The sequence below is a fragment of the Rhineura floridana genome, chromosome 12, assembly GCF_030035675.1.
Source record: "Rhineura floridana isolate rRhiFlo1 chromosome 12, rRhiFlo1.hap2, whole genome shotgun sequence".
Taxonomy (NCBI): domain Eukaryota; kingdom Metazoa; phylum Chordata; class Lepidosauria; order Squamata; family Rhineuridae; genus Rhineura; species Rhineura floridana.
The window spans coordinates 31,375,275-31,387,790 of NC_084491.1; the positions used below are offsets into that span (position 1 = coordinate 31,375,275).

The window sequence follows — 12,516 nt, forward strand, 5'->3', positions numbered from 1 at the left end:
AAGCTATTTTTCAGCTGGCATACTTAAGAAAAAAGAGATACACCAATGTATTAAAGATATATCGATGTGGAAATTCTGATGTTCTAAGTGGAATTTCTTTCCCTAAAGTCATCCCCCCACCCGCCCACCCCGTTTTCTGTGTAGTCAGAATTTTTTAAAGAATCTGTCTTATTGAACCGATGAAGCTGATTGATTTATCCCGGATAGGGGAGGGCAGGACTGAGCTTCCAGCAAAAACTATCCAACCCCCTCACCCCCCGCTCCCACCCCTCTGAGCAAAGTTAGTTTTGCACACCCACACGTGGCCCAAATGACTGCGCAATGAATGGGTGCCTTTGTTCTCTGCCCAAATCAACAAGACAGGCTGTTTAGTTCATGTCTGTGCCTCAGCAGAGGAGGAGTAGGGCCTGGGAGGCAGATGTGGCCTTTAATTGCGTGGAAAGGTTAGCAGATTGTTAAGCTCTTTTTGACAGGGTGTTCCTCTTGGAGTTCTGAGCAACCCCCACTGCAGAAAGGCAGGGGCATGAGGTACCTTATGCCCCAAATCGGAGCCCACCCTCATTTGTTGTTCCATGGATACCAAACAGTGGCTTTTGTGAATGTGTGCCTCCTTTAGAGATGGGGAAGAAATTTGATTCAGTTCTCATGTAAAGCTGAATCTAGCAAATTTGCTGTTTTGGAAACAATATGAGAAATTAAACACAGCCATCCTTTGAAATTCACACTTACCCAAATTTTGTGATGCAGTCCTCCAACCAATGTTTACAAAAATGCATAGATTAGGGGAAAGTGTGGATAACAATGAAGAATTTTCATGAGGATTTTTTTTAAAAAAATCACAAATTGCTGCAGAAATGTGGACAACAATTTAAGACTGGAAAAATGAGAAATTGACAGTATTGAAATTGACATATCCTGGGTTTCTAGTCTTCTGTCTCCCTTCACAGCCTGCCTCATCAGTGGAAAGGTTCCTGTCAACACCTCCTTAGTGTTTTGCTATATCAGGTGGTCAAGGTGGGGCACATCAGCCCCACAGACGAATGAGGAATATGCTAGAATTCTGCCCAATTCAGATTTGCTAGTGAACTTTCCATTAATTTACTTATTCTCAATTGCTGAAGACTGGATTTTAATGCAGCAAATTTCTGCAGCTATTTTTTATCACTGACTTTTTTTAAAAAAAAAAATCTGCCTCAAACCATAGATTGTAAGAATGATAATTTATCGGTAATTCCTTTTAAAATATTGATATTTTCTTCAAAATATCAATACTTTTAAAAGAAATATCGATATTTCCTTCCAAATATAGCTATTTTTTCCAAGGAAAAAACTCCACGGATTGGTAAAAGCAGCGGCTATCGGATACAGAACAAACTCAAATCAATGCCAGCCTGTTAGGTCAACGGAATGCCTTTGAACCGGCACCAGCCAACAGATCCCATCCCTAGAGGAACATAATGTAGAGATCCATTCATTTAATAATGATCATTAACAGAGAGCACCCAAGTAAAACCTGTGTTGGAACTACCTCACATGCTGGCATGCTAGAAATATTACAAACGTTGGTCACTGTAGGTCAGTGGTGCCCAAATTAAATGGTAGCAGCTCTTCAGTTTCAGACCAGTCCCCCCCTGCCCCCCCCCCTACCTGCAGATGCTGGGGACTAAATCTAAAGTTTTTCCTAGATTGTATCTTTTTCAAAGATAGTTGCTAAGTTATATATCTGAATATTATTCTCTTCCATATAAAACTCCCTGCACATAGAAAGCTAGCATAGCAGAAAGAGGGGCTCTTTATCCTAGTTCTGTCTGTAGCAGGAGTTCCAAAACTATGGGGCTGCATTCAGGCATGAAACCTGAAGTTATACATTCCCACAAAAGCTTTGCCACTTATATCAGCTGGTACAAACTGGTCCTTAATTTCTTTTTATCTTCAAATATGTGATTCTGGGAAAGCATTTTGCCATTTTTAGACTGAATCATGCTCCCTTAAAAGGCATTGAATCATTGCTCCAAAAAGCCTAGTATATGTGGCAGTGACTTTCCAAGATATTGGGCAGAGGTCTTCTCCAGTCTTTATAGCAGATGTTGTTACAGCTCCCATCATCATTAACCACTGGCCATGCTGGCCAGGGCTGATGGGAGTTGGAGTCCAGCAACATTTGGAGGGCCACAGGTTTTCCACCCTTGCTTTATAGGGTGGCCACTTAATGCATTGCCAATAAAAAGGGTGGCATATTTCCATAATATTTGCATATGCTGGTTTATATGTAGAGATGCAGATTTATGGTACAAGGTGCTGGCTTTGGTGTATAAAGCCCTATACACCTTGGGATCAGGACACTTGAAAGATCATCTTACTCTTTCTATACCCAGTCAGTCACTGCACTCTGCAGGTGAAGGCCTCCTGCAGATACCATCTCATCAGGAGGACCGTTCTGTACAACATAGGAAGCGGATCTTTAGTGCTGTGGCACTGACACTTTGGAATTCCGTCCCCTTAAACGTTAGACAGGTTCTGTTTCTGTTGTCTTTTTGGCACCTTCTGAAGGCCTCTGTCTTTCAATCTTTCAGCAAACCTTTTATGTAGAGATTTTATCTCAGACTGCATCTGTGCTGGAATTGTTTTTTAAGATTTTTTAAAATATTTTTTAAGATGTGTTGTTTTCAAAGATATTTTAAAGTTTTTTAAAGATGTTTTATAGATGTTTTTCATTTATCATTTGTTTGCCATGCTAGACTCCCTTTGGGAGGAAGGGCAGGATATGAATTAAACAAACAAATAGATAAAAATAATTGCTATAATTCAACTAGAAATACAGTACATCTCTCCATAATGGGGAAGATCAGGTAGCCAACTGTTGGTAGGCAACTTCAAAGCCCTACTTTTCCTTGAATGACAAGCAGCCCTTCACATAAAGGATTCCTTGAAATAGAGGACTGTTTTCTGTAATGTAGGCACCATCAATCATTACTTATCAAAAGTACTTCCTCTGGTCGAAAGTTTTCTGAGAGCAAGTCCTGGCCCCCAGAACTTCCCAGACCTTAAGGCACATCTTCTGTATGGAAATTATATGGTCAACTTGAGTAGAGATAAACTCATCAGTCTGTTTCCAGTCTGTGTCACTTTTATATACGTTCACACACATACATAAGCAGCAGGATAGTGGCAAATTCAGAAGTGCTGGGTCCCTTCATGATAATCACAGCAATGCCTGCTCCTATCCTTTTGTTTGTTTTATTTTGTTTTGTTTTGCTGCTGGGCTGAGATGCCTTCTCATTGCTTCTTATTGTTAATGCCTTCTTCCACAACAACAGACATCCCCAGGGAGACAATCAGCACAAAAGGAGAGGCTGTTAGCTACTGAGAAGAGTCTTCTCAGTGGCTGACTCACCTCATTTAACTCTGATTGGTTCAGCAGGAAAGGACAAGGAAGCATGTTAGAAGACTCTTCTCAGTGGTTAACACACTCCCCTTTCATGCTGATTGGCTCGCAGGATGCTGGAGACATTGGGACCCTGCTCCCAAAAGAGTAAAGAGTCTAACCCCCCCGAGTCCCTGACTACACCCCTTCATGTAAACCTGCTCAGTCCCATTTCTGCTTAACCCTCCCTACTGAAAATCTGTATTTAAATACTTTTTGAAAACTTATTTTAATATGTCTTTTGAGCCAAGAACTGTGTCAGAACATTCAGGAAGGACAAAATCCAGGGTATAATTAAGTTAGTTAGTTAGTTTGATTTGTATCCCACCCTTCCTCCCAGCAGGAGCCCAGGGCAGCAAACAAAAGCACCAAAAACACTTTAAAACATCATAAAAACAGACTTTAAAATACATTAAAACAAAACATCCTTAAAAACATTTTTAAAAGCTTTGAAGACATCTTAAAAAAAGGAAAAAGTTAAAAACATTTTAAAAAGCAATCCCAACACAAATGCAGACTGAAGTTCTGATTCACACATTAGTCTGGGAAGTGTACATTAGGTTGGGTAGTACTGGAATTTGCAAACATGCACTTCCTTGACCATTTCTTGTCATGAGCGACCTCATAGCCCATCACTATACTCAGAACATAGTATGAGGTCATGTAGCGGAGTCCCCTGGCAGAAGCTAAGTAGTTCTGGGTCTGTTCAGTGCCTGGAGAGATATCCATGATGGAATTCTAATCATGCATCTCACCTTGAGTTCCATGATGGAAGAAAGGTGGGATATAAATGATGTGTGTGTGTGTGTGTGTGTGTGTGTGTGTGTGTGTGTGTGTGTACATAAACAGAATACAGAAATAGAAAATGGGGGGGGGACCCTCATATCATTTCTGTGTTGCTATAGGTCTAGTTTATTGGTTTATTATCTTTTCCCACAGTTCTATCTCCTTACACGCCTGTTGAAATTCTAACACATGGATGCCCATGGTGTCTGTAGTCACATCCATGCAGGTGGAAGCATGGCATTTGGGCCAGCTGTTGGACTTGGGTTGCAATCCTGTTTCTTTTCACGGAGTCGGTTCCACTGAACTCAGTGAGGCTTGCTTTGTTCTGGGCAGACACTTAGTTGTACAAAACAGCAGACAACTGGGAGCAAGAAAGGGGTTAGGGGAGACACTCATCCACCCATTCTTCTTGCTCTTAATTGCAGCCTCATTTGCTTTGCATTTTTTTTAAAACTCCCAAAAACTATTGGCAGTGGTGCGGGGGGGGGGGAGATGCTTGCTGTGAAATGTGTCAAATCTAGTCTGAGCCTGAGGAACAAAATGGAAGGGGCAGGCTGTCTTTGGGAATGCACATTGGTTTCCTAGTAAGATTTTTTCACAGCAGTTTGCATGTGCACATGTGCAACTGGCTGCAATTTGGTGCTTTTCAACGTATCAAATGGAAGCAGAGAACACAGATGGAAAGCAGGCACTCTTGTAGCAGTCAATAGTACCAAACAACAGCTCCATAAGTAAGTGAAACCAACAGGACACTGGACATACTGTCCTGACAAAAGCAGCGTTAGCCCAGCTGTTTCGTTCAAAAAGCCTGGGCAGGTGGTCACAGTGCTGCAAAATATGAAGTATTAGAATGCAACTTGAATATTGGTGAACTGCATGTTAAACAGCCATAATGGTATGAAGAAGGGTATGAAGGCGCTTCAAAATTGTGGATGTGACTTAAGTTTTTTATTTGATTTAATACTTGCATGCCACTTTTCCAACAACCAAGTTGAGCCTAAAGCATCTAACCACAATAACAAAGTGTTAACAAATAAAAACAACACTTCCTAACAGAAAAGAAATATACAATAAAAGTACAATAAAAACAATAAATGAAGCAAAACTATGTAAAATAGCAAAATCGCAACATACCAATGAGAATTACACTGGATATATCTGCTAGGAACACCAATTAACCCTGCAAATTATTCTTTAAACTGCTAAGGATGCTTTCACACACCAGGTCTGCAGATCAAATTGCTTAGGGCTATAGCAGCATGACAAGTTGGAAAACAGTTACTCTGTCCGAACTCCATTTAATTTAATTTAATTTATTGGATTTCTTAGTCGCCTATCTGGCTGGCCATCCAGCCACTCTGGACGACGTACAAAATGAACAAAATAACACAAAATGACACACCAATACAATAACATTAAAATCTAAAAGCAATGATGTTAAAATCTAGCCCACCCCAAAGGCCTGCCTGAAGAGCCAGGTCTTCACAGCCCGGCGGAAACTCATTGTAGAGGGGGCCTGGCGGAGATCATTTGGAAGGGAGTTCCATAGGGTGGGGGCCACAATTGAAAAAGCCCTCTCTCTAGTCCTCACCAGTCTAGCTGTTTTGACTGGTGGGATAGAGAGAAGGTCTTTTGAGGCCGATCTTGTTAGGCGGCATAGCTGATGATGCTGGAGGCGCATTCTTTAGAGACGCATTCTTTAGAAAATTCTCTATGGGTATATTTGATGTGGGTGGTTTTTTCATGATCTTGAGCACTTGTGCATTGTCACTGAATAATACATCCTAGCATTATTTGAGTTTTGCAGAAACTAGCTTCAGGAGATCAGGACATGACAATCACCTCCCTGGGGTAGACCAAGGCCCATTTCAACAGTCCAGCATTCTGTTCCAAAAGTGTCCATCTAATTGCTTCCATGAACTTGTAGTCCTCCAGATGTTGTTAAGTTCCCAACACCAATTAGCCCCAGCCAGCATAGCCAATGATGAGGGATGATGGGAACTGTAGTTCAGCAACATTTGGCCGGCCAAAGGTTCTCCACCCCTGCTCTAAAGGTTTACAGCATGACTGTCCCCTGGTGTTTCTCCCGTGCTTCTGGAAGCAAATAACTTATGTTGAAATTATGCCCTCTTCTCGAGAGCATGGATTTGTCTGGAAATTGAATGCTGGGTCTCTCATGCCCAAAGCAAGATTCATGTAGCTGATATGGTGCCATCACTCCAGACTTTTGACCATCCTGGCTGAGGCTAATGGGAGTCTGTGTCCAGCGACATTGGATGACACCACATTGGCTACCCCTCCTAGCTTGATGGGAAGGAAAGATGGGAGAAAATCTTGCATGGAAACATAATAGTGGCCACATAAGAGAGCTTCTATAGAAGCTGTATTGCTGTATTTCACCATCAGGTTGTCTCTGGTAAGTCTGATAAATTCAGCAGTCTTGAACAAACTGTTATAACAGGAATTTTATCTGTTTTAGTGTTTGCAAATTTTGAGGTCAACACCTAAACCAGCATAAAATGTAGTTTTCTCTAGTTTCATTGTGCATGCATTCAGTCTCTTTCATCTTCAATGTGTTACATACAGCAAGAAAGTGCTAAAAAAAGTACCCACAAATTTTCAACCAGTTTTCTATACATAATTATTCAAATGTTGGAGTAACAGTACTGAAACTTTGCATTTGGTCTTGAAGAGCCTTGAAGCGTTCAGACTTGCATTCAGGCTTCTCATTGCAAAACCAACAAAGGGAATCTGAATATGGCTACATCTAGTGTATTTATATTCTCCAAGAACTCAGGAGAATATACATGGTTGTCTCACTCACTCTGCTCTCAAAACAACCTGTGAGGTAGGCTAGAATGGGAGAGAATGATTGACCCAAAGTAACTTCCTGAGCTTCCTAGCTAAGGCATAATTTGAACCTAAGTCTCCCTAGTCCAAACCCTGCATTCTATCCTATGAGAGTGTCTTTGTTTAGTTCAAAGATAACATCCATCCAATTAGGTCAGTAATATCTATTCATGAGAAGGGGCCATAACTCACTAGTGGAGCACATTAGTGTGATCACTTAATACATCACTAAAAACAAAACAGATGAAAGAGGTCACACACACTTCCATAGATTTTCATAGATTGTATGTGTAAGTGTAAATTCAGAAATAATTAGAATTTAAGTAGAGATATGATATATCTAACCATCATAAGAAAAATTGAGCAGGTGAACAGGTGCAAATTGCTGATGGGTAATTCCCAAGCTGCTATTATTCCTTCTTACAGTTATGAGGGTGACATATCACCACCCTAGAGCTCATGCTTTATATGCAAAGACTGACAGCTTTAATCCTCAGCATTTCCACAGAAAGACTCCAGTCTGAAATCTTGGAAATCTACAATCAGTCAATGTAGGCAATACTGAACTAGATGAACCAATGGTCTAATTCATTGGCTTGGTTCACATGCCATGTTTAAACTACTGCCAAGCTGCTGGATGTTAAGCCATGGTGTGTTATGTTCAAATCTGGGTTGGTGGCCAAGAACAAACTTTATTTGGAAAGAAACAAACCTCAAGCCTAGGTCTGGACATTATACCAACAGTGCTTGAGTGTCTACAGTTTCAACAGTGTGCACCAGCATGCTGCACATTCACTTTTAAACTATAGTTTAGTTTAACTATGGTTTAAAGTGATGTGCAAACAAGGCCATTATAAGGAAACTCCCTGTACACTTATTGAGAGCAGCTCTCCAGAGCCTCAGGTAGACGTTTTCCCAAGCTGTGCTTACCTGATATAGCAACAATAGCTTTAAAAATAATACAAAAACAACTAAAGATAGTTTTTTTTAAAAAAAATCCAAAATGAACACCTATGGTAGAGACCTTTTCATCCAGCTGGAAAAGTTTGTTGGAAAAAAAATGTCTTCAGTTGTTTCCAGAAAGTAACAAATAATGCTAATGATGGGTGCCTGTCATATGTCAACAGAGATGCTGTTCTGCAAAACTAGGACATCAGGATAATTCTGTGTCCTGAGATCACAGTAGGATCTCTGGACTAGATCTTTTACAAGAAAGGAGGTCGGTTTATCAGTTGCACCGCTGCTCCACCCTGTTTGGAACTGAGTGGCATTTGCTATGTTAACATTGGATCTGTGCCCAGTGTGGTAAGAACCCTCCCCAGCTAACATTCTGTCCAAGCCTGTGACCCTCCAAGGCCCAAGGGGATATCCTTTCACTCTTTTGGAGATTGGAATGTTCATGAATCTTTCTGCAGAAAATGAGATCAGTCAAACCACCCTGCCGAAGTTTCAGCGTTTTAAAGCTGGATTTTCAATCCCCCATGGTGTGATTGCGACTGACAAAGAAAATATCTTGATGTAATCCCGTTGAGATGTTTTTGTTGGAATGCCACGAGAGGACTTGTTAGCAGCAAAAATCTATGCTCCCCCCCTTTCATAGGCGTGTATAGAGGCAAGCTGGTCAGTGTGGAGCCACAGGCTGGGCTGGATATGTAAAGAAAACACAGATGCATGCCAGCCCAGTGGGGGCAGCAGTTTGGGGCTATGCTGCCAAATGTGGGGCCAGTGAGGGGAAAGACATATAGGCGTTCAAGGGAAGAGCATACTTGTGGAGGAGGCAAACCTTTGGATTTCCAAATAAGCCAAAGGTGGGCAGCGCCAACATTGCCCAGAGCTATCACTGGGCACAGCTGGGAACAAATGACTTTTTTTTTCCAGAGAGAGAGATGAAGGTGGCTTGGAATCATAGCTCATGGCGTGCACATTTGTCAAGGTGTCGTCTCAAGTAAACCGCCCTTGCAGGTTTATTGTAGTTCTACATAATCATGTAAAACCTGTTTGCTCAGAGAACAGCTGCTCTATAAGAGGGAAAATGGCCCTCTAGGCATGTTATGGGAGCCTCAGTCTTTTTCAAGGGCATAGGTGGTCAAAAAAGGTCTTCTTGAATTGTGTACAGAAAGCAGGAGGAAGCCAGTGGAAATGTCCAAGCCCTGGTGTAATATGCTATCCATCCTCCCAGCAGGAGCGGAGCGGCCATTTTACCTGTCAGTTATCAAGGGCAATCTCATGCAGAACATGTTACATTAGTTTGCAGTACCAAGAAGCTGCAATGACAGGAGTCTCCAGGGTTTCAAACAGGAGCCTTTCCCAGCCATACCTCCTAGAGAAGCGGTTGCTCAGTGGGAGAGAAAGTGCTGTGTATGAAAAAGGTACCAGGTTCAATCCCTGGGTACCTTGAAGTAGGGCTGGGAAAGACCCTAGGTGGAAACTTTGGTGAGCCATTGCCAGTTACTTTATGCAACACCGACCTGGTTGGATCAATGGTTAATATATGGCAAGTGTTCTGTGTATCTAATGTCACACAGCCCATCTGTCTGTTTTAAGGTTCAGGAACTTGGACAGAAGTTCCCTTTGCCAATAGGTAGGAGAGCCATGCCTGCATCAGTTCTTGCTTGCCATCGTGATGAATGGAAAATGTGAGTTTGCAACAGTGGGCTAAATGCTCACATTCTGGACTATACAAAACTCATTCATATATGCCCAACTGCCATTTTGTTTTTTAGACTTTTTAACCTGGCCTGTTAAAAAGAAAAACACAAAATTGCAGTCTTTCTTTTCCAGTGGGTTTTTCTTTCAGCACTTTTTTCTTCTTTATACACAAGCTATTGTTTTCACTCCTCTTTAGTCTTTGTCTCAGGCTGGAAGTGAATGTTTTGGTTTTTGTACAAGACTCTATCAGTAGCACCTTGTGAAGGTTTCCTAATGGGCTTCCAGTAATTGTTCTGGAAATGGTATTGGGATAAGAAAACAGGATGTTACCACACAATGCTTATGAATGTAGCTGGAATAATAGCATCATGGGTTGGTTAAAAAAATAATGAATGGGTACTGCTTGTAGATGGCTGATTCCAGACTGCGGAAGCATCTACACATGTTCCTTAACTTCTCTGAATGAGTTGCATAGTTCAGTGGTTTCCAACTGTGTTCCAGGGAAACATTTGGTTCCTCATTTAAAAGATGACAGATGAGATTCCCTGAAAGACATGTTGTCCACTATTGCTGGCCTTCTACTATAAAGGACAGCCACCAGGGAGGACTAGGTTGGTTCAGAGACACATTCTCAGTTCACCCTGTCTGGGAGGAGGAATCAAAGCTCAATGATTGACCACATGTTTTGCATGGAGAAGGTCTTAGGTTCAATATCCCTAATATCTTCAGTTAGTTAGCCAGTGATGAGAGGACTTCTGCCTGAGACCTTGAAGAGCCACTGTCAGTCAGAGTAGACCAGCCTTCTCCAACCGTCCAGATGTTTTGGTCTCCAGGTTCCATTATCCCTGACCATTGGCAATGTTGGCTGAGGCTGATTGGAGTTGTGGTCCAACACCACTGGGAGACATCAGGTGGAGGAAGGCTGAATACTGGGTAAAATGGACAAATAGTCTGAACTTCTGGTGGAGACATGGTGATCAGGAATTGTGATTTCTAAAGCCATTTCCATGACCTCCCCAATGATTAATGGGCTTTACTATCCCCCAACTGAGGTTGTGTGGTTAGCCTTGAGCTAAAGAGCAAAATTTAGCAGCACAGCAGTGGGACAGTGTTTCTGGGAGAATTAATTTGTGTGGTGTACAGATACAAGAGAAGTGACTATAAATTAGAATGGAGACTGCCTGGTGGCATGCCGATTTGATGAGCACAAAGGTGAAAAACGAGGTACAGTTGAAACAAGACTGAGTAAATAATGCAACAGTTTGCAGACCTTTATTATTGAATTGGATTAGTCTGTTGATATATTCTGTTAACTGGGTTGAGGATGTAAGTAACTGATGTAGATATTATGCAGTATAATGATACTGACTGAAAGAGTGGTTTATTGGAAAAATTAAGTTTTGTGATAAGAGTTTAGAACATTTGCAAGAGGCTTCTGTAATTTATAATAAATCATTGAAATTCTAGTGCAATTCATGGAGGGGTTTGTCTTATTTATTATTGGAGGATCAGTGAAATATTATTGGAAACTAAGGGACTGTGGAATTTATAGAAGGCTGTGCTAAATATTGTGGGCTGTGAATTTTATAGAAAGTACATGTAATAGTATCTGTGTACTGAAGGAACTATCTGCTTAGAAAAGGTGACAAATTGATAAATGAAGATGTAATTGATTCAACTAATTAGTCTTTACTAAGAATTAAATAATGCAGAATGAACATGAGACTAAATAGCCAAAGAGCACTAGTGCATTAGGACACAAGGAATGAGTTTAAGCAACTCAGTGATGATATTAAAGCCTTTGAAATAAGGGAAGACTAGCAAATAAGAAAATAAATAAAAGCAGAACTAGAATTAAAACTAAATACATTTGAAGGAAGATCTGGGGGGTAAAACGAAACTAATCAAGAATGGATAAATAAGGAATTAGAAAAAGTAGAAGTACACAGTGAAATTTGTAACCACTATGAGAAAAGTGACAACCATAGAAGTGGAAAATACATTCACAGAGGCAGTTAGTAAGATCAATGAACATGAGATAAACGTATAAGAAAGTCATTTAGAGGAAATAGTGTAGACATGCTAGCAGGAAGATCAGAGGCAGGAAAGATCTAAATAACTTGCTAGAAAAATTATTTGGCACTATTCTAGGAACAAAAGCAGATAATGGTCTGGTTCACACAATATTATAAGCCAAGATATGTCTTACAGTACTGGGACCATGCAAACATGCAGGTTCCCAGAGAGGAACTCTCAATCACTTTGCTCCTCCTGGTCTGTTGTACTCCCATACTACGCTGAGCTAAGCACCCCATCTATTTGGAAGAATTCCCCAAGCCTTGGCAGCAGATTCTGAGGGCATGCAGGGGGCTGGAGGAGCAAGGAGAGCCAGAGATGCCCTGTTCTGCTACTGAACACCTGCTCGTTCTACATTGGATCGCATTCCTCATTTGGAATTGCTTGGAGCCTTCTCATTGCTGAAATAATAGTACAGGTAAAGGATGGATTCTGATCATATGAAATAACAGAAGATATGTAATATCATATTAGAATTTAATATAATGCATTGGATTAGAATTTAAGATAATTAAGAACAAAATTGTATGTTTATAATTTTTGAAAAAATGGAAAAGAAGAATAGACTGAAATTCTGTGTTGTGTGTCTCTCCTCCCCACCCTCCGACAAAAAAGCAGAAGTTGTGATGGGGTCTGGATGTAACCCATCTTAGTTTAGCCTGCAATCTACTTTTTACACACCCTAATTCATCTGGACCCACTAGGTTGAAGGCCATTGCTCTAGAATTCTT

The 12,516-nt window shown here is 40.9% G+C and overlaps 1 protein-coding gene across 6 annotated transcripts in view; it reads left to right on the plus strand.

The window, feature by feature from the left end:
- Positions 1 to 12,516, plus strand: part of FLI1 (Fli-1 proto-oncogene, ETS transcription factor) — a 149,278-nt gene that overhangs the window by 61,836 nt on the left and 74,926 nt on the right. Inside the window, exon 1 of one of the 6 annotated variants that reach the window (XM_061592968.1) lies at positions 10,302 to 10,320. The exons of 3 other annotated variants lie outside the window; for them this stretch is intronic. Coding sequence is in view for 2 of the 3 variants with exons in the window: in XM_061592963.1 (XP_061448947.1) it covers positions 10,568 to 10,642 (75 nt within the window). In the remaining variant the exon portion in view is untranslated. 2 more of the 6 variants (XM_061592963.1, XM_061592964.1) reach the window with 2 other exon arrangements.